Source organism: Prunus mume, linkage group LG4 (assembly GCF_029339155.1).
Source record: "Prunus mume cultivar Tortuosa linkage group LG4, ASM2933915v1, whole genome shotgun sequence".
In the NCBI taxonomy this organism is placed as follows: domain Eukaryota; kingdom Viridiplantae; phylum Streptophyta; class Magnoliopsida; order Rosales; family Rosaceae; genus Prunus; species Prunus mume.
The window spans coordinates 8,055,948-8,078,673 of record NC_142701.1 but is presented as its reverse complement, the minus strand read 5'-3'; the positions used below and the strand labels follow the sequence as shown (position 1 = coordinate 8,078,673).

Sequence of the window (22,726 nt, the reverse complement as noted above, 5' to 3'; positions counted from 1 at the left end):
CGCTTTGCTGCCTTGTGTTTACGGAATTCGCAGTAATATTTTTGACTTCGCATAGGCCCCATGGCTCCAACTCTGCTGGACATGGCTCAGATTTTTGGGTTTAGGCCCCATGGAAGACCTGTTGATCTTTGTTGGTGATTATCACAGGAGGAAAAATCAGCGAAACTAGCCAAGCCATTCACCATCTCTCTAGCCCTCATCAACCAGGAATCTGCTCATTCTCCAATTACTTGAGGAAATTCAAGTCTGAGAAGGACAAGGACCAATAGCATATGTTGTTCTTTTTGTATTGGCTAAACAGTTAATTCTGCCCAACCGCTCTTTAGCAGCTTCTACTTGAGTATAGACATCGCGAAGCCTTGCACAACCATAATGATGTTGGACTTGGGCCTCTGATTCTAGCTTATCTATTCAAGAACCGCATCGCCACTCGAGAATCCTGAATCTGTTCGCTCTGGTGCATTTTGGATAATCTAGATCGTTGCAGGTCTATTTCCCAGTAATCGAGGTTCCTAGATATAGTTTCGCTCGAGGATTAAGTTTTGGCTCACCATTGATGTCGGCGAAGTGCCCGGGCATTCTATTGAAGAGTACTGATGTTCTTCGCACTACGAAAAGATCGCAGCCTCGGTGGCAAGTGGTGATCAGAGAACCATCCTTGGTTCCACTGATATCGCTTGTTTGAGAAAGAGCCGTAAGAAGAAGCAGCCGAATTGATTTGGGAAGAAGTTCACGAGTGTGACCCTCCCAAGAGACTACCCCATGGAGGTGGGAAGCCTCCTAATTATCATTTAAAGCAGTGTATCACCCCAACTTTTGTGCAAGGCAGCTTGGCTGCCCACCACTTATTCCACTCACATCCTATAGGAGCTGCAATCGGGCTTCTTCTTGGAGGGACCTGGATGACACTGGAGGTGCATAAGGATGCCAGTGTGCAATGAACAAGATAAACAACAAGTGTAGAAGCTCTATATCCGTCTTGGGAACCCAACCCTCGTAGTTTGCGATTTTGGCGCCTGGTGGAAGGCTCGATTGAGTCGCCTACTTCAAGATTACACTTGCGGGCTTTTGATGGTGGGATGGCTGGGTCGTTCGATAGAGAGGAGACTCACAAGTTTATGGTGCAGACCATAAAGGACATTAATGCCCAAGTTACGAAGGTAGTGTCTCAATTCATGTCATTATGTTCGTTTTTCTTTCCATAATGGTGATATCTAACACTTTGTTACTATGCCTGCAATAGATCCTTCTTTGACACAAAATGTTGGTGGTCAGTCTGCCCAGGCCTGGAGAAGTGTTTGGTAAATTTTCTATCCTTATATTCCTTCTACATTTTCCTGGATTGATTTAAAATTGTCATTTCTTGTGCAGTTACTTCGCTCATAGCTGCTTTGGGGACACAGGAGGCTTCTTCCGAGAGGAAGAAGAAGAAGAAGATTAAGCGTAGCAGACTCCGTTGAGGCCACTCATACATCGGAAGGAAAGAAAGGAAACTGCTCAACAAAGAACTTGTGAATTTTGACAATTTTCTTAGTTCATTCATTCGCTTATGTTCTAATGGCCTATTTTCTTCTTATTTCGGCTTTCTCCTCCTCCTTCTAAGTCAAAAAGGCTTAGAAAGAGGACAGTGGTGGAATATGTGGCCACAGAAGGAATCTGCAGAACTCCCAATGCCACTTCAGACACGGATGAAGAGCTGAGAGAGGCTTTTGAGGCTGTGGAGCAAGAGAATGAGCTGGAAGAGTTGGAAGAAGTAGGAGAGGGGCCTTAGGAGAAGGCCAAGACAATGGAAGAAAAAGTGAGTCTTGTTTTTCTGGTTGTATCAGTTTCTGCTATCTTTTATTCCTTTTGTCCTCGACTTCTGTCCATATGTAGGAGGAAATTCTTGTTGAGGTGATAGCAGAGAGTATTGGGCTGGCTCAAAAACAACAAGAAGATACAAGGGCATGATTGACTAGCTCGAGCTGGCCCTGCTTGAGGATCCAGAGGCAGAACACTCTATTGCCTTGCTCCAGTGAAATAGGCGGTGACAATCAGACGAACCTATGGACCAGTGCTATGGTGGTTCCAGGTCGGAAGCGAAGTGGATGCCTCTGCTCCCGGTTATGGTAATTTTCTTCCAATTTTGCTCACATCTTCTGCAATTCTATTACATTTTCGCTTCTTTAATCGCTATAGTCTTTCCGGTAGAAGTGCCCAGATTTGTTGGTGCCCGGTGGTGACTAGCCCCTTGAAGCCCCCAATTGTTGCTGTAAGTGTTCATTATATTTTTGGGTTTTTCTTTTTCTGTTTCTGCCTGGTTTTGACTTATGTTTCCTTTTGTAGATGCCTATTCATTCCCTTCCAGGTTCATCTACCATGGCCTCCTTTGCTGATCCAAAACTGGTAGAGTTTGAAGCCATGGACTTAGATGCCCAACTAGACAGATTGGAGATTCTTAGCTCTCTTGTAGGTAAGGAAAATCCAAGGCAGTGAAGGAGGCTATGGAGAGGTTGAAGATCTGGCAGTCTAATGAACTGGAGTTGGATGAGGATAGGAAGCCATTGACCAGCTGATGAAGGATCTGGACCGCTGCACAGACAGAATGTGGCCCCCAAACCCATACTTTAGATGAGTCTTGGCCTGGCAAGAGATGTGCTCAACCTCCATGATCGTTATGAGGATCTCAAGCCCTCTTTCAAAACTTCTGAATTCTGCAAGGCTACTCACGAAGCCAACTTGGCTGATTTTGCAAAGCAGAAGGTAGAAGCTGGACTAGATGGTGACGGGATACAAGGAGGCTAAGTCCACTACATGATAAGGCTGGAAAGCAGTTGAGGAGCTGCGAAGCAATTGGCGAGAATGCGGGAGGTGCGCAGGCTCGGGTGGACTAAGCTCCAAGATCAAGGCTACTTTCCTTATGCAGAGCATGGTTGCAGCTTCCAGGCCAGCCCTAGAGATTGCAGAGGCTTCAATTCATCGAGGGGGTGCTTGCTTCAAAAGGAACTCTCCATTAAGAAGACCAACTTGCAAGAAATTAGGGTTCTGATTCTGTTATTTATTTACCCTTTTAGTTTTTTCTTCATGATGAACAAAATGCCATGGGGAAGGCCTCATGGCTATTTATTTTAAATAAAGTTTATTTTCCTTGTTGCAATTTTCGGGTGTTTAATTTCTTTTGATGAAATAAATAGAAGTACAAAAGGAACAAACTTTAAACAATTTAGAACAAAGATGACTCTAAACATAAATAAAAGCTTTTTAGTGTTGTCCATTCTCTATCCCAGGATCTATTTGTACAGCTTGTGAATCCCACATGGTTGGATAAAACTTCTTTAACCATTTGCCGTTGATTGGGGATGCATGAATTTCTCCATCTCTATCCTGCAACCTGTATGCCCCTATTCCAAGGATCTGGTTGATTATGAAAGGGCCTTCCCATGTAGGTGACCACTTTCCATAACCAGCCACATGTGTTCCAAGGGGCAGAACTTGCTTTCCAGACTATCTCTCCTTCCTCAAAACTCTTGTTCTTTACTTTTTGTTGTAGGCCCTTGACACAGCTTGCTTTCCTGCCAGTAGTTTATTGAGGGTGTCAATTATGCTTGCATCCAATCCTTCTAGTTCTAGTAGCATGGTTTGAGAGTAATTTTCTCCAACCAGATCATGTTGGTGAGCGATTCTAAGGGACTGAACAGCTATCTTCATAGGCGGAATTGCATCATGGCCATAAGTTAGAGCATAGGGGGTCATGCCAGTTGCTTCTCTCCTTGAAGTTCTATATGCCCACAGAGTTTCTGATAGCTTCTCATGCCATTGCTTCGGATTTTTCTCAAGCATTTTTTCCTGATAATGTTGATAATTACTTTGTTGCTTGATTTTGCCTGTCTATTAGCTTGAGCATAGTAGGGAGTGGATTGAAGCAGTCTGAATTTGAATGCCTCTGCCATATCCTGCATCTCTCCAGATATGAAAGAAGATCCCCTATCAGTTGTGATTGATTTTGGAATGCCAAACCTCTGTATAATTTGTTCTTTTATGAAGGTGATGATCTCTTGAGATGTAGTGGATTTAACAGGTTTGGCTTCCACCCACTTGGTAAAATAGTCTGAGCAACAATAATAAACACAGGTTGCCTACTGGCTGGATAGATCTTGCCAATGAGATCCATCGCCCATCTTCTAAAGGGCCATGGCTTTACCACTGGATTCATAGGAGTGAAGGAGCCTGCTGGATTTGGCCATGCCTTTGACAAGACTCACATCCCTTGGAATAGTCAATGCAATCTTTCATCATGGTTGGCCAGAAGTAGCCATACCTTCTGATCAACCAGCACATTTTCCTTCCACCTTGATGAGCTCCACAGATTCCTTCATGAGTTTCCCCAATGACTTTCATGTATTCTTTCTTTCCAAGGCACCTTAAAAGTACCTCATCCTTACTCTTTCGGACCAAATCTTCATTCCACATAAGGTAGTTTAAAGCCATGATTCTGACTCTCTTTTCAGAGGGCAGGGTTGGATATCGTAAGTAAGTCATGATAATATTTCTTCAATCATCTTTAGTGATTACGGCAGAATTGACATCTATTTCCATCCCTCTGGTCAGAACAGATGTTAGACTTTTCTTCCCTATCTTGATGATTCTTTGTACACAATCTTCAGGCATTTGTATGCTTGTTGCTACCTGGGCCAGTTCATTGGCTGCAAAGTTTTCTTCCCTTGGGATATGCTCCCAAGTAGCTTCTCTGAATTCTGTCAGAAGATTCCTAGTTGCCACGAGATACACAGCTATAGAATGACTAAGGCACTTGTGTTCCTCAGTAATCTGTTTTAATACAAGCATCGAATCTCCTAAGATTTCCACAGATTGGATTCCTAGTTCCACCAGCATTTCTAATCCTATGATTAGAGCTTCATATTCTTCCCTGTTGTTGGTGCACTGGAAATCTAATTGGAAAGAATAACAGTGTCTGATTCCAAGTGGTTCTTCCAAAACAATCCCTGCCCCAAAAGCTATATCAGTTTTTGATCCATCAAAATACAACTTCAAGGTGTGAGATGAGCTGAATAGATAGGATTGTTAAGGCAAGTGTGAGCTCTAGTTAACAGATCTGCATTTGCTATGTCCAAAGAGTCCATGTTCTCAATCTCCTCCCAGGATGATCTGCTAAGAAATCTGTCACATCTTGTCCTTGTGACAGCCTTCTGAGGAACATATCTGAAGGCAAATTCAGTTAAGGCCAAGATCTATTTTCCAATTCTGCCTCTCAACATTGGCCAAGTTAGCATGTATTTAATTAGATCTGTCTTGGCAATGATGTAGATGGTATATGGCAACATGTAGTGTCTGAGCTTTACAGCAGTGAAGTACAAGGCTAGGCAAAGTCTTTCTATTGCAAAATATTTTCTTTCTACTTACATGGAGTTCGCTCGGATAGTAGTTGCTGCCTGTTCCTTTCCTTCTTTGTTATCTTGAACTAACAGACTTCCAATGGACACTTCTGATGCAGACACATAGAGCTTGAGTGGTCTGCCTCTCTTTGGTGGGGATAGAATTGGTGGATTTGAGAGGTAATGCTTGATTTGCTCACAAGCTAGCTTGGTGTGTTCTTCCCACTTGAAGGTCTGTTCCTGCTTTAATCTTAACAAAGAGGAGAAAGGCTGTACCTTTCCTGTAGAATTAGATATGAATCTCCTTAGAAAATTAATCTTTCTTAGGAGACTTTGTAGTTCTTTCTTGTTCCGAGGTGGCAGTGCTTCTATGATGGATTTTTCTTTGTTCTTGTCAATCTCTATGCCTCTTTGGTGGACCAAGAATCCTAGGAAATTTCATGCTTGAACTCCAAAAACGCATTTCTTGGGGTTCATTTTTAGTTTATGTTGCCTCATTCTTAGGAATGCCTTTATCAGATTTGATATATGGTTTGCCTCCTCTGGGGATTTAATCACTACATCATCAATATATACTTCCAAAGAATGCCCTATCATATCATGGAAAACAGAATTCATTGCTCTTTGATAAGTGGCTCCCGCATTCCTTAAACCAAAAGGCATTACAATGTACTCAAAAGCACCTATATGTCCTGGGCACATGAAAGCTGTTTTGTGGATATCTTGTTCTACCACTATGATCTGATTGTAACCTGCATTGCCATTCATAAAAGATAGCATCTGGTTGTGAGCAGCTCCATCTACTAGCATGTCTGCCATTGGCATAGGGTACTCATCCTTAGGAGAAGCTTCATTCAGATTTGTAATCCACAGTTGGCGAGCTTGTGCTCCACCAATTTCCTGTCTAATCCTGGCATTTCATGATAATGCCAAGCAAAACAATCTCTGAACTCCTGCAAAAGGGCAATGAGCTCACTCTTAAGTGGTTCTTTCAATAGTGTACTAATAAAAGTAGGCCTTGGATCCTCTTCATCCCTAAGTTTATTTCTGTAAAGGATCCTCCACTTACGGCGGGAGAGAGTCATCGATCTTGCTAGCGCAAAAATTTAATACTTCCTCCTGTAACTCTTCTTCCTCCACAGTCTTCCGTGCTTTCATGAGTGAATTACGCCATATTGATGGCTGCAATTGCATGAAAAGCTTCCTTCCTCGATATATCAACAATCTTTTTATAATGGATCGGATTGTTGCAGCTCGATCCTTCTCACTGTTGATTAGGGCTAAACATCGAGTTTGGAAGTTTAGAACAAAGGTCTATTCGGTCCTCTAAGGCTGGTTAGACCATATTCAATGAGCCTGCGGGTGTGACACCGGTGGCGGCGTTCTGGTTGACTCCAAGGAAGGTGAAAGGACCGAGGTCATCATGATAGTACCTTGCCTCAAAACACATGGCAGAAGGCAGAAATAGCCGTGGATCGGCCTCTACTATCTCCATGTAACCCTCTTCATTCCACAGAGCTAATTCTGGTGAAGAGCGGAGGAAACACACGGACTCAGGTGAATCAGTCCGCCTTAGCAGTGCATTATAGGTGGTGGAAGTGGTGTCTACCACAAAGAATGCAATCTTCAACTCTTTGCTTCCAACTATGACATCCACATCTAGGATCCCATGAGTTTTGGTGACGCCCCCTGCAAAGTTGGTGATGGTTAAGTGTGTTGGGATCAAGTCCTTCTCTGTTCTCCCATTTTACTCAGATTCAGAAGGCAGAAGATTAATGGCTGCACCTCCATCTACCATGACTTTGAGAATAGGAACACCTCCAAAATTTGCTATTATAAACAAAGGTCTAAGATGATTGGCCATCTCCTTAGTTGGTTTGGAGAAACAAAGTTGTTCTGCAGTTAGTTTGTTGGAAGTTTCACCTTTGTCTTGGGACTGCTGCTCGTTGTTACAGTACTTCCTCCTGTCGCTAACTTTGCATTCAAAACTTTCCTAGGAGAAAACATCTCCTCAGTTGCTTTCTTGTCCTTCTGCATGCCTCGAACTTTTCTGGCAGAATAAACACCATGTTGATGCCCAAATCACCTTGCAACAGGTTTTCCATTCTCGCACCAAAGCTTGGTTTTGCATCTAATTCCCCATCATATTCCATCTGTTCCTCCCGAATCCTACATCGAGTCTTCCTATTCTCTGTTTGAGAAGTGCATTACGGTCATCCGCAGATGGCTCATAATCTAAAGCACGCTCTTCATTTTCCTCACCCAGTCTTCTTGCCCTTCTCGAATTGGTTCGAGATACTCCTTGTATACATGAAGGTTGAAAGCCCTGATTGTCTAAGGATGAAGCAAGATGGATAGAAAGCTTACGAGATCCATCTTTCAACATTTTCGTGGCGGATTACTTGTTACTCGCTGGGAAGGTATTTGCGGATCTTTCCTTTTACATCAAAAGTGGTCTCGGAGGTACAGTGCATCACTTTTGTTCTTGAGGAATATCAGATGTGCCTTTGAACCCTCATCTTTGGGTTCTGGTTAATTTCATAGTTGGTGCCACTTTCGACAAAGATACCACCTTCCTTCTATGATAGCAGCCAGAGGTTTCTCATTCCCGGGCATCTTGATTGATATTTCCTTCTTGGGCTGCTCACATCCTCCTGCTGTGCTGGGCTGGTCTAGGACCACTTCTAGCTCAGCTTCACATTTGCACTTGCTTTAGAGCACTACTCTAGCCGAGATAGTTGCTTTTGGCCTTTCAATAGTTTCCTTGAAACCATTACGCCTCTCTGGGGAACTCGCTTCATGCGTTGGCCTGCTTTCTTATGTTCTGGCTAATTTAAGTTGACCATGTTGACTTGTGGTTGGGGAAAAGGATCTGTTGTGATCAAGGAGATTTTCTACCAGTTTCAACCTTCCTGCTGTTATTCCTTCCTGTATAACATCTCTGAAAACTACACAACTATTGGTAGAATGGTTCCAAGAGTTGTGCTACCGCACATACTGCCGCCTTGAGCTCTTCTGGCTTGGGCATCCTGTGGGGTGTCTCTATTGCCTTTTGCAGCAACATTTCATCAAATAAAGCATCCACCTTGGTTAGATCAAAGGAATAAACCTTGTTTTGTGTTGGTTTGCTCGGAACAAACCCTCATGTGAAAGGTGGCGGCTTCTGATCCTTTGGTGGCTTAGTAAAGGCCTTGCAGCTAATGGGATGTTTCAATTTTGCCATTTCGCTATTGCAACTTCTCCCTCTTCCTGAGCATTCTTCTTTCTCTTCCGATTCTACCAACCAGATGTATTGAAGAGGAAGGTGACTTGCAATATGTGCCTTTGGATGAGTTCCTCTTCTGCTTCTTCCCTAAGCAGTTCCTCATACTTGATGCTTTATCTGTCATTCGCTAGGTCTCCAAACAGCATCCCATCGAATCTTTTTCTCAGAGAGATCTTGAGGGCAGCTTGAGTTATCTAGATGAAGTGTCTTTCTTCCATAGGGATTCGACACTTCATTTTGAGCTTTTTGAACCTGGTTATGAAGTCTTGAGCAGGTTCATCTTCACTGCTGTTTGAGGGCAACAAGGTCACTGATGGTGACCTCTGGCCAATCCTATAATAATAGTCGAAAACACTTTCCATCCGCTCCCTGTGTTTGAAATGTAATTAGGCAGGTTGGTGTACCAAGTAAAAGCTTGTCCAGAGAGAATTTCGAAAAGCCTCAACTTCAAAAGAGGATTGTTCTCTATGGTTATGCTGACAGAGAACTCGCTTATGTGCTCAACAGATGAAGCATAGAGATCCTCTACGCTGAATAAGATGAAGTTTGGCACCTTAAAACCTGTATAGAGGTATTTGATCGATATAAGCCGGATATGGCTTCCTATAGGTGGGCCTCTCTCCTCTTCGCTTCAGCTCCATCATCTCTCCGATCATCCTTTGTAATGCCCCCACGTCATTGAGCATTGTTAGGGTGGTGATTTCACTTTGCTATTCTGCCGTGGCGTGATCAGTCTGGCTCTGCTCAGTATGGCATGGGCAGAACTTCCTCCTGTGTTCTTCCTATTCTTTCAGTTTGGATTATTCCTCCGTTTGCTGACTTGTTTTTTTGTCACTTTGTTGACAAAAGGTTATTACCCTTCCGCCTCTACGCCTCTTGCGGTGGAGGGAATGGATTGGGATCCATCCTTCTCGGGTCTATAAGGCAACATCAACTTGCTAGTGGCTCGAGCAAAAGTGCCAAAGGTTGATCCTGTGTTATAGGATGAGGTTTTGGCTGGTTCTATTGCATCTGAATCGTGCGAGGCCTTCGACGAGCCTGGGCCTCACGTTCTTGGCGGGAAGGGCTCCTCCCTACATCTGCTGAATCTCTCCATGCCACAGTATTCTAGCAATATGTGCAATGAGAGGTTTTCTGGTATGGCCATGCTAATCCCGGAGGCTATAGGAAGGTCTAGTTGTTGGACAACAACATTCAATTTGGGATCCACAGCCATGGCGACCTCTCGGTCCTTCGAATTGCATTAACCGCCATTGCATCATGGATGTCATGTTGTTCGAGTATCTTGGCTTCTCGTGTTGTAACCTCTGTCGAGTCTGATTCCTATTTTTGATTCATCCTTCTTGAGCGGTCCTAGAACGCTCGCTTCTGATTGCCGTGGGACCGTTGATCACCTGCACCACTTTCTTCCGACTCGGACCTTCCGAGAGCTACGGTTTATCTCTCTCAGAAGCGTGGTGCGGGTTCGTTAGAACTTCCAATATTCATAAACTTGAAAAGAATTTTGTCGGAGTATGTATACTGAGAAGTCCCACTGGGCGTGCAAATTGTTAATGCCGTTTGTGATTTCTCCTGAGATGGAAGGGCAAAGTTCCCCCGCTTGAAAACCATTGGACTGGTCAATAAGTCAGCTTTCTTTGGTGTATGAGCATGCCACTGCTAGCAATGAAAATCCTAGCAGACTTATTCTAGAGTAGATAACTTGCGCCTCAAGTCACTAATTTCTATAAACAAACGATTGTGAATTTGGGTGAGGAATATCTCCCAAGTAAGTTCTTTTCTTGCCTCAGACTGGTGAGGACTTTAACAATTTATCCCAGTAAAAAGAGGTTGTTCTGGTTAGAATGGTTGATGGAATTCAAGTTGTCTTAGGTAGAACTGCCTTTTACAAAACTATAAAAATAAATACCCACGCTAGAAAGATAAAAAGACAGCTGGAACTCCATTTCTATCTGGATGGGGGCTCTGATCCGGGCTGAACTAAACTGTTAATAACTTCAATTGCTAGGCTTCAGCTGTAAATCGATACCAAAGGTCAATTTTGGCAGAGCTTTAATATACTTCAAGCTTTTGTGAGGCTTTTGAGTGGGCAGAATCATGCTTCTTGACCGAGAGGGCGTATGGTGTTCTTGAGGACTTCAGTGGGCTAGAGACGCTGTGAAATTTGTTGAGGTTTTCATGTTTGGGAAAAGCTCAAGCTCCACCTGTCTTGGTTTTTTGTTGAACCAAATTTGTAACGAGAGAAATCTCGTTTTAAATGACTTATTTTCTAAGTCTGAACCTTGGGAATTCTGATATAAAGCTGGTTTCACTTGGAATTGAAGTGAGCTTCTGGTTGATTTTGAGTTGTTTGTTTGGTTGATGAATTGATCGTTTTTTTTGTTTTTGTCCCTTTGAACCTGTTCACCCTCTCTTCTATTTATAGAAAAATGTTTTCTGGAGCAAGGTAATTTTTTAATATTGGGCGGCAATTTCTTAAGAAAGATCTTTTTAATTTTAAAATACAAGAAAAAGGAAATTTATCTAATTTTTTGGCAATCGAGCTCTCAATAGTCACTTCTCTGTCTTTGAAAGAGAACCTAACTCATTTCTAATCCAACTACCCTTGTGAGATCTCAAACCGTGATGGTTAGCTTGATTTCCTGTTTGAACAACTCTCGCCCTTCTGCTTATCTTCTTCTTTAATTAACTAGGCCTGCTTATCTCTTGGGACAATCACCCTATTTGAAATAGAGAAAATATCTCTGAATGTATATATACATGTAAGAGAGGATTTTGATCTTCTGGTGGCAGAAATTCAGAGAAGTCCTTTTGCCACTGACCTGCTTTAATTAATTCTCAATCAACTCAGTTGAGTTTGTTGACTTTTCCATTTTGGTAGTCACGTGGGTTCTGAAAACGGGTCTTTTCCTTTTTTCTTTTAATCATGATGGGCCCGTTCTGATTTTCCTGGAGCCCAAAGGTAACTGCTTTTCTTTTGAGGGCCCAAGTTTGCTTGCCACATTTTGATGAGTCTTGGGCTAGGCCTCTCTGGACTTTCGGGTAGGATTTCAGAGATTTCAAGCATAAATCGTTCGATTTTTAAGTTAGGTTTCAGCAGACTTTCGAGTCACTATTCCGGCCACTTCCTGTCAGTTTTTGAGGTAGGTCCAATAACAAAAGTGGTTCCAAATAGGTTGTTTTACCTAGGATAGGAGTCTTGAGCCGAGATGTTGAGATTTTCCGGCGAAGCGTTATCGCCGGGCAACCTGTGTACGCCTGCACAGCATGTGTGGCGGCACGTGAGCACTGTAGCAGTGAGGCATTGTGTCCCAATGTGATCCTCTTGTTGTCACGAGCTCGTAGGAATTTGCGGATATCAATTCGGATAATGTTTGAACCCCGAACGGATATTGCCTAATAGGTGATTCTCGGGTTCAGCAGGTTTGAACCGTTGGATCGTAATCATGTTCCAGATGTTGATCTAGGTAATTTCAGGATCGTATAGCATTTGATGGATCGTAAAACGGAGTCTCGGATACTCCAGAAATGTCAGCCTTAGTGTGAGGTTTACTGAAAAACAAACCGATTCTGTTAGGAAGCAGAGGAAAGAATTAAGTGTAGCTTGATCCCTTAGTAAGGGTACATAGCAGACTCGCTATCAGCGCACCACGAGTTAGGGCTGGGTTTATGTTATCTTGTTTTGGTGGCATTTTGGTCATTTACGATCCACACCACAGTGTCGCTTTAATAAAGTTTCACCCGGATTCCAAAGTGGAAATTGGGTCATGTCGTTTCTATATATGTCTATGTATAATATATATTATATATGTATATATATACACATTTATACATATTATATATATGTGTATATACGAGTATATATGTACATTATAGTATATGTGTATATAAGTATAAGATAATATAATATATAAATATGGGTATATAATAATAATAATAATAATAATAATAATATATGCTATTATTATTACAGTATAATATATGCATCTTATATATTGGTGAGCATGAGACTAGTTAACTCTTTCCACATGAGTTTAGTAGTCCTTTCCTAGGGAGGTGTTTTTGGTGGGCCCGGTATTAGCAATCTCATCTAAGATTTTAAGATTAGATGAAACAAACATGATACAAAATTTAGTCCAATCCTGTGTAACAAATGGCCCCCTAATGTGCTCATTGCCAAATATTTCATCTCAAATTTTTAGGTTACTATTTTTACAAAGAGAGTGATGCAAAAGCTTAATGAGTTGAGAGAGAGAGAGAGAGAGAGAGAGAGATCTAATCATATCCCCACAACAACAAACAATACAGAAAGGGGTTTGTGCTACTACAATAACCCTTTCTGACAACTTTTATTCTATAATAGCCCCTGGCCCATACAGTGCTTCTTTAATACAAATGGGGCTATTTTAGAATAGAAGTTGTGAAAAAAATGCTATTTTTGCGAATTTCACATACTGTGAAAATGGTCAAATTGATTAGTATTGAAAATTCTTAATCCTGATCCCACCTTACTGAAGAGATTTACAGAGCCAATCAAATGTACAACATCTTTTGCAAATTACAAGCAGAAGGAACAAAATGCTTTGATAGAAACTGAACTAGTAACAAGCCATTTAGCAAACGTAAAATGCCACCAGTGTTCAGATAAGTTGGAGCCACACTTAGCGAAAACAGCGCAATGATCTACTACACTAATCCTACTAACATTTGCCACCTTCGAAACTTGAGCTTCTTTGACACAGCTGTTCATCTCCAACAGTATTTCTGACGTTCATGTCATCTGTGCTGCATTATTCTCATGGTTCTCCCCTTCAGTTCAGTGTGATTTAGCCAAGCCGTAGCCTCCAATGCTGATCAAAACAGATAACCCCAAGTGAACAGACGCATCGAAGATCAAATATAACATGTCAATGAAGGTTGTGCAGAAATGAAGCATGAAAGCATTTAAAGAGAATGAGACAGTGGACTTAAAGCTAAAAATTTCCGTTTGAACTGTTCAAACAACAAAACTGACATAAGAAGCTCACAGAGCAAGCAAGAATTCTGATCAAGAAACAAAAAATCATACATGCAAATATGAAAACACAGGAGGAGATCTAACTAGAGAATAAAAACATAGAAATTGAGGACAAGAAACAAAACCACCGAGAACCCATTTCAGAAAAATGAAAGTTGGTTCGCCATTAAGCAAGAAAATGTATGAAATAATATAAATAAATAAACCAAGCCACCAAAACCAAAATAAACCCCAAACAGAGAAATTGAGTAACCAAGGTTGCCATTACAAAAAGACATTAAGCCAAGAAAGAAACCACCGAAAACCTATTTAAGAAACTTGGAATTTGGTCGGTCATTAGTCAAGAAAATCCTAAGAAAGAAACAAAGCCATCAGAACCAAGCAGAAAAAACAGATTTCACAGAATCGAAAACCTTTTTTGGCCCCTTTTTCCTTTCTCGCCGGCAGGACAATCCATTTCTTCTACAATCGACCCCTCCATCCGTAAGCGAAAAAAGGCCAATGTAACCAAGATAGAGAAACAGACACATACAAAGATAAACAGGAGAAATCTACAGAAGAAACAGCGTTGCTATAAGAGAGTGGGGTTTTGAATGTCGTTTTGTTCACCATGGGACCAAGAGTTGAATGTCACGGAAGCTGACCTCCTCGAAATGTTTGGTTTCGTCGGTCTGATTGCCTTCGTTGGACTCTGCCATCAATCTCCCCTCGGCCAGTTGAGACGGAGGCAATGGGACCAATGAAACCAAACGTTTTGAGGATGGTTTGAAGACCCAACAAGACTATCGGACCTTGACATTATCATTGCTAAAGCATCTGTTGGTGGCAGTGATGATGAGATTCTACAGTCTCTTCTTGCACATGATCCAGCATGCAATAGCATTCGGCTCACAGATAACCTTGTTGGTCAATTGTTCCATCGGTTTAAGAATGATTGGAAGTCTGCATTGGGTGTGTTTAGATTGGAAAAAGGTATTTCAGGCATTAATGTTGAAGTCAGGCTCTGAAAAGAACCATTTATGGGGGAGGTTGCAGGGAGAAAATCTGTAGTTTCATAGGTTGCATACGATCGGTTACACCTAAAAGTTTCTTGGTCGATGTGCATTTAGGTTTCAGGAGTGTCCGGCAGCAACTAGTTTAAGGTGTGGAAGCAGGTTGTTCCAAGAATTAAATCATCATATGCTTGGGGAATGGGGATGGAAACGTAGGCTTTATAATCATCATGCTTGTTCCAAGAATTAAATCACTCAAATCTTTGGCAAGAGTATATCATACTTGTGCAAGTTCTCTCTTTTTTGTCATAGAAGCTTCTGATAACTTGCCTTGCAAGTTGCAGCTATGATTTGTAATGCAAGCTCCATGGTATGTTAACAATTCATCATCATCACTATCAATGTCATTAGTTCATTTATTCAACAATGTATTAAAGCAAATGATGTTTTCCTTAACAATATGTATTATGAAAAACATTATTAATTCCAGCTTAAAAGTACAACAATTACACTCGTCTTGATGTAGATTCTGAGTGTTTTTTATTTATTTACATTTGGACTTATTGTTTCTGAGTGTAAATGAGTTTTATTTTTATATATTTTTTATTTTTATATTTCAGTTAATGCTAACCAAGGCCGAGCAAGCAAATGCAGTATAGGCCGGTTGATCAAGACAGTGTGTCTGCTATCTTGCACTTGAGTTCAAACTCCCGGTTTAGAATATCGCCCCCCAAAAATAATAGAGAAGGCTGAGAAAAGCCAATTTATTTGATTAGAGCTGAATGTAGAGTGCAGATTTCGTTATGTTCATCCAACATATTGAGATATGTTTGAATTTTTTTTTTTTTCCTAATAAAGGAAGAACTCGAACTTGGCCCTATTCCAACGTTGAGATATGTTCAATTTTTGGTTCTAAAGAGAGAATTTGTTTTTGGAAACGTTTCTTAGTAATTTGGCTATCATCCACGGAGCATGTCATTTTTTCAGGAAAATAACAACCACACAAGCCCTCGGTTTAACCAAAGCAGTACTGGAGGCCGAGAAAATGAGTTAGGATCAGGATCGGTCAAAGATTTGATCCCCTCTAATGAAGCCACACACCAAAAAAAAAAAACAAAACAAAACAAAAAAAAAAGACAACTAAGCATCTTCAAGAAGTATGATTGCCAACAACTGAACCTTCTCCATATGTGTTGGCCATATTCAACTAAACGACCTCAAAGCTTTTCTTTGACATTGCTACAAATATTTCAGCAAGTGATTAACGTCCTTGATATACACTACACTTGGGTTAACTCATAGCTTAGAAAGATTACGATGACCCACGTTGACTTGATGCTGCAGTGCCACCAAAGTAGACAGTTACACCCTTTAAATTGCTCCTCACATAATTTTCTTCAATCTGCAAAATTAATGTCCATCGCATATTGTTCAAGGTCGACACTAAAATTAGACTAGATATCAAACAAGGTGTTCAAACTGCAAATTTCAAAATACACACACAAGAAAGAAAGAAAAAACATGATACTATAGATAGTTTCCATGCATAACCAAAAAATAATAATAATAATTTGTATGGACAGGACCTTACCTCAACTTGTAGAGGAGGAGAAGACAACCAACAGAGTTCTTCCACTTGGAGCAAGTCTACATTCCGAGGTAAGAACATAATGATGTTGGGCGTTATCGCTTGAGCAGCTTGAAATATTGCATACCTGTGCATTAAGAGTTGAATAATTATATTGAAAACAAAATAGATAATGTAGAAAACATAATTACCACTCAATGTATAAAATAGAGGGAAAATTAACCACAAAATAGATCAAAAAGCTCCCAAAAGCCTAATCTATTTCTGGTTGAAAGTGCTTGTTTAGTTTTAATTCAATAACCAAGCCCGACACAACCATAATGCCTATGTGAAGTTAGGATTTGAGTTCATACAAATGAACTTAGCAGAACTCGGTTTGTAACATTGGTAATGAAAGTTAAATAGTTATCACATGACACCAAAGACAGTTGGATTACTATTAGCGTTTACGCAAAAATTCAGGCCCAATCGATTGGAGGTGGAGACTAAGCTCAATGTCTGAAGAATGAGAGGAATATATCTATACTCATATTTTTGTTTGATAGACTGTTAGATGTGCACTGTCTTCATGATGTCACTACTTATATTTCTGAACTAAGAGATACTTGTAGAAATGCAATTTGGACTAGAGGTCGTCATAGTGATTGCTATTAAATTTATGGTAGTTCACACTGTCCCACAGAAGACTCAAAATTGATATATATAATGCTACCCAGTAGTTTGTGTGGTGGGTACAAATTACAATCCAACACAAGAGTATGGATTTGAGTATTAAGGGATGAGGGGGAAACAAATCAGGCATTACAATTGAAACCAGGCACAGAAAAAACCAATTTACAGGTGAGGTTGCAGGACACTAAGAAATTTCACTTCAGGGTTCAGGAATTTCTGCAGCAACTAAACTAAGGACTTAACGGTGTAAGAGGTTAGGGATTGATGGCCAGGAACAAGTTGGGGATAAAAGGTAGAATGTATACTCATCATGGTTGTTACAAGAGTTATATCACAAATTTGATACAGCAGCATCATCTGCAAGTATCACTAAATTTTTATTTCATTTAGACTAAAGGAGCAACAATAAAACAAAGGCTTCCACCACACTCCATCCGACAAGGACATGGCCCTCAACTCAGAATGTAAACGACCAAAAATTAAACACAGTAGGCCCCGAACATCAAAAGAATAATTGTAAGACACTAGGTGAGAACTACAGCCATATCCAGCAAATCTAGAAATTTGAATAATATATGCCTATCATTTAAAAAACATGATCATTAAAAAAAAAAAAAAAAGGTACTTATATAATTGAAATTTCTTAGAGAGGATTTCAATCAGATCCAAGTTGAATTTTGACTATTTTGACAGTTTTTTTTTTTTTTTTTTTTTTTGGGTAGAAGCTTCCGTGAAGCTTATGTTAGAGCTTAAATATTCCAGCTATGACTATAATTTTAATTTTAAGTTCGGCAGCCTGCCTCACAACTTTAATGTAAGCTCCACGATATGTTAAAATTTATCATCACTATCATAGTTCATTTTTTCAGTAAACTAAAGCAGTGAACGTTAACTCTAATCACACAACATAAAATGAAGGTATAGTTACATACCCATCTTTTGGCTTGAGTAAGTCGAGTGTAAATTTCTTCATCCATTTGTATGATGGGCCTCCCCAAGGTGGTGAAAGAAACACTAGGTCCCCCTAACAAAATTAAGACGCAAAATGTACATCATTAATTCCATCTCAAGCTATTACAGAAGAATTAATTCAAAAGTTTTTCATATTAAAACAAAAGTGCCCAAATTTTGCACATATTTACGTATTCATTCATTTGTTAGCTCCAGATACTAATGAAATTTATCAAATATCATACCGCATCAGGTCACATAATAAAACCATTATAAAAAGATCCCAACAAAATCTATGAAAGTTCATCACAAAGTACAGTTAACAAACTCATGGAACCAGACAAAGCCTTTCTACTTACCATAAAGAAAAAAGGTTTAAATACACTAAAACATATTTAAGAGTATTCATACATTAAAACTCTTCTTATCTTGTCATATAATAAACACAAAATCTGAAAGCTTGCACATATTCTGACAACATCAACTCAGTTTGTTTAACTTCATTTTTTATTGAAAGTAGTAACAACAGATAAATCAACAAACTAAGAAATTTTCTTCCAGATTATTTATATGATAACAATTGAACACAGAAGTCAATCAGTTCACCTAAAACCATCAACACATGTGAAAAACAATCGATAAAAGTCCTCAGCATATATTGAAACACTGAAAATGAGAAAAAAGGTTATCTGAATGACTGAACTTGCAAACTCAAACTGACAAACTAATCAACATGGAATTGCCTTCAAATGAATCTCAATGCTTGCACATCAGGGAGTTACATTCTCAAATGAAGAATTATCTGAAAGGTTCTCAGCAATTAGTACAGATAGGAAAGCAGTACCTTCAATGATGGTGCAAGTTGGAAAAAGTCTCCAACAATGAAATCAATGTAATCTTCCACTCCATATATTTTAGCATTGTTAATGGCCATATCAACTTTAAGGGGATCAATTTCAATAGCAACAACATGATAACACCTAAGAGACCAAAGATAAATTCATTAAGCTCGTACACTTCAAAAGCCTCTCCAAAATGCATAAAAAAGGCCCTTGGATATAACAAAGGTCCACCTCCTTGTGACCATAAAAGTCCATCTAGGAGAGTTCAAGACTCAAAAACCGGAGATAAATTTATAATTGGTCAACTAAAAAAGTTTCCTATAAACTGATGCAAATAGCATACAATATGATAAGGAATAGGACATTAGGTCCCCCATCACCACCTCCGATATACTAGTACCCTGCTGTATTTTTCAATATGACCATAGCATTTACTACTATTTAACAGGTCAAGAAGTAAACTTCTCCCTCAGGTGTCCATATAAGACACCAAACATCAAATGGCTGGCAGCTTAAATGCATATTTTATTAGATTCCATTCAACCAGAGGTGCAATTAGGTATAAGTTTTACTAACACGTATATCCACCTTGAATATCCAAGCCAAGCCATAAAGCTAAGAACTTGTTAAAATTGGTTGCCAAAGTAACTAATAATTTGCATGGATCAGCACCTCATTTCAACAATTCCATAAACAAGAGCTTTTCAGAAGAAAGTTTTGGGACTTTGGCAATAAACATCCAAAAAATTCCTAATTGGAAGAACAAAACATCAAGAATACACAAAGTTATTGCATCAAAATCAACAACCAAACTTGGGGAGCTTACATTGAAGCAAACTGAATGGCATTGCCGCCAACTCCTGCAAAGCAATCGATGACGGTTGCATTTTCACACCTCTTGGCGTGGGTGATTGCAATCTCTTCAGGTGTGACAGAGTACCACCCCTGTTCATCCATTTTGATCCCCTCATCGTATCTCGAAAACAGATCATATCTCTGAAACCAATACTTCTCAACAAGGGGAGTCAACCCTTCTTCAAGAAATTTCCTTCTCTTATTAATTTGACCTGAGAAAACAAGGAACCATAAAAGGGATTATTTCAGCTGGGTTTGGGTGCCAAGAAACTTTTAGTAAGAGAGTAAAAGAAAAGGGAACCTACAAATTTCTGTTTCATATGAACTTCAGATTCAGATGAGAAACAAGATAAAGAAATTGCAAATTTAGCTGCTTTTGGTTGTCAAGAAAATTAAATGAAGTAAAGAAAAAATTAAAAAAGAAAAATTATTTTATATTGTGGAAGAAAATTGTCCAACGAAAGAGTTCAAAGTTTGCTTCAGAAAAAAGGACTTTGCTTACAAAATCTTTTAGTATTGTAGTTACAAGTAGCTGGAAGTTTCGAACCCCAAATGATTAATTTATATAACGCAAAACACCAAAAGAATTATAATTTAATTTTCTCGAGTTTTCCTTCATTTTCTGGGACACCAAACAGAAAAGACAATGATTACGTGGCAGGTGTACGAGCTTGCGTTTATTAGGACGACAAGTAGTGCTTCGCCGCCTTGAAGCCTTCTTCTGCATCCTCGAAGCTGGAATGAGAGCGGGAACGGAAGAAATGCTTCTCAACTTCTGACACTGCCAAAAACCCAGCAAGTTGAGTGAGTTTTGTTTTGTTGTTTTGGTAAAAAGTTATTTTGGTTATGTAGTTTGTCACTTTTACTTCTTGTTTCAATTTGGTCAAGTTTGTCCTTAGACTATCTTCAATTCAACCATGTTGGAGTTAGTCCCAAATTTTCACCCTTAAAAATACAACTATTCATGTATTTTCATGACTCAAAATTTTCCGCAACTTTATTAAATTGTTTAAGAATGATTAACTCATATTTTTTTTTCTTGTTAATTTTTCTTGACATTATTTTTGTTTCAATACTCGTGATTTAATTTTCTAAATATTTTTACCTAAAAAAAATTAAAATTCCAAAACATAATAGAATTTCACTTAAAAATAAAAACAAGTACAACACCATACGTATGTTTGGAATAATTCAAACCCTTCATTGAAGTCATTGCCATAATTTTCTTCCATTATTACTTTTACTTTTACTTCATTGGATTCATTTATCCTCATTCAATAATGTTCTGAACTTTAGCCCACCTCCACTTGTATTCTTCAATTATTTTCTGAACTCTTTCTCATCCTCTATTGTCTTGTTTCAATCATGTTCTGAACCATTACTCAACTTTGTCCATCTCACTTTATTGGATTCCCTTATCTTTCCCTATCTTTTCCTATCTTCATTCAATTATTTTCTGAACAATTTCCCATCTTGTCTTGTTTCAATCACGTTCTGAACCATTGCTCATCTTCGTTCATCTCACTTTATTGGATTCCCTTATCTTTCCCTATCTTTTCCTATCTTCCTTTAATTATTTTCAAACATGTAGGTCATCTCATTCTCTTGTCTATTTAAGAAGTGTTATTCTACTAAATTGACCACATAATCTCATTCAATTCTCCTTCTTACAATGAATTCATGTGGGAAGGCTATACAAAATTTCTTCAATGATGATTCTGATGATGATGACATTCATCAACAGAGAGTTGCAATGGTTGTTCAACACCATACGTTTTTGTTTGGAGCAATATGCTTAACAATCCAAACATGGTGGTTCTGTTGCAGGCCGTGAATACAAGAATCGGAAGAGAGAAAAACATCATAAGAGTCTCATGGAGGACTACTTCTGTGAAAGACCACTTTATCCCCCAGTGGACTTTTGCAGGCTATTTCCGCATGAGAAGAGAGCTTTTATATCGGATCTTGAATGATGTTGTTGCACATGAGCCATACTTTACCCAGAAGATAGACGCTTGTGGTACTGTAGATTGGGTGAATCTACAACCCTTGAATGTTTGCGAAAGTTTTGTTCTGTTATTGAAGCCATGTATGGTCAGTGGTACCTCCGTTCCAAGTTCGGCCGACCTTACAGCTCTGCACAAGGCTAGTTACAGAGAATTCCAGCATGTTAGGCGCCTTGATGCATGCATTGAAATGGAAGAACCGCCCATTGCTTGGGCAGGCCAATTTACTGGCTACAAGTATAAGTCAACTGTCGTTCTAGAAGCAGTGGCCTCGTATGACACTTGGATATGACATGCCTTTTTTGGAGTTGCCGGATAGAATAACGATATCAATGTTCTAGTTCTTTCCCTGTTGTTCAATGATGTAGTGAATGAAGTGTCTCCCCATATCTAATATGTTATTAATGGAAATGAATATAATCAGGGTTATTACTTGGCTGATGGTATCTACTCTCGTTGGGCTACATTGGTTAAGACGATTTCCCAACCGGATACTCCAAAAAAAAAGACTATTTGCCCAAAAACAAGAGGCTTATAGGAAGGATGTCGAAAGAGCCTTCGGAATACTTCAGCCTCAATAGGCAATTGTTAGGGGACCTGCACATATGTGGTGCAAAGAACAACTTCATTCAATCATGATGACGTGCATAATATTGCACAACATGATTGTTGAGGATGAGTATGAGAATCTAGATGCAAAATCTGATGATGAAGACAATTGTCCACGAACATTTATAAGAGCAAGAGCAAGAGCAAGACTTGCTTATGAGCTTGAGCCAACTATCACATACGATATAAACCGAGACAGACAAACTATCTCAGACTACATGGTCTGTCATAATAGAGTTCATGCTTCACAAGTGCATCACAATCTAAGAAATGATTTGATCAACCACATTTGGAGATGCGAAAGAGAGGGGCAATGAGCTATGTTGTGTGTTTAAATTATGTTGTGTGTTTAAATTATGTTGTGTGTTTAAATTATGTAAGTGTGTTTAAATTATGTAAGTGTGTTTAAATTATCTAAGCGTGTTTAAATTATGTTGTGTGTTTAAATTATGAAAGTGTGTTTAAATTTTAAAAGTGGTCGTGTGATTTTAATGAATTATATGGTTTATCATTGAATTTAAAAAAAAAAACTAATCATAGAAAAATAAACGACAATC

At 39.4% G+C, this 22,726-nt stretch overlaps 1 protein-coding gene across 1 annotated transcript; it reads right to left on the bottom strand.

The window, feature by feature from the left end:
* Positions 1 to 15,586: 15,586 nt before the first annotated feature.
* On the bottom strand, positions 15,587 to 20,367 carry LOC103328239 (uncharacterized). The gene is made up of 6 exons (XM_008230635.3): positions 20,209 to 20,367; positions 19,526 to 19,766; positions 18,702 to 18,837; positions 17,839 to 17,930; positions 16,238 to 16,361; positions 15,587 to 16,048 (listed from the first exon to the last, which is right to left on the bottom strand). The coding sequence occupies exons 1-6, from the start codon at positions 20,279 to 20,281 to the stop codon at positions 15,959 to 15,961; spliced, it is 756 nt and encodes a 251-aa protein (XP_008228857.2). The 5' UTR covers positions 20,282 to 20,367; the 3' UTR covers positions 15,587 to 15,958.
* Positions 20,368 to 22,726: the final 2,359 nt, after the last annotated feature.

Coding starts and splice junctions, on each gene's coding strand:
- LOC103328239 (XM_008230635.3), bottom strand. CDS start 20,281: ATGCAGAAGAAGGCTTCAAGGCGGCGAAGCACTACTTGTCGTCCTAAT. Junction 19,767..20,208: donor CAAGCTCGTACACCTGCCAC/GTAATCATTGTC, acceptor TTGTTTTCTCAG/GTCAAATTAATAAGAGAAGG. Junction 18,838..19,525: donor GCCATTCAGTTTGCTTCAAT/GTAAGCTCCCCA, acceptor TTGGTCTCTTAG/GTGTTATCATGTTGTTGCTA.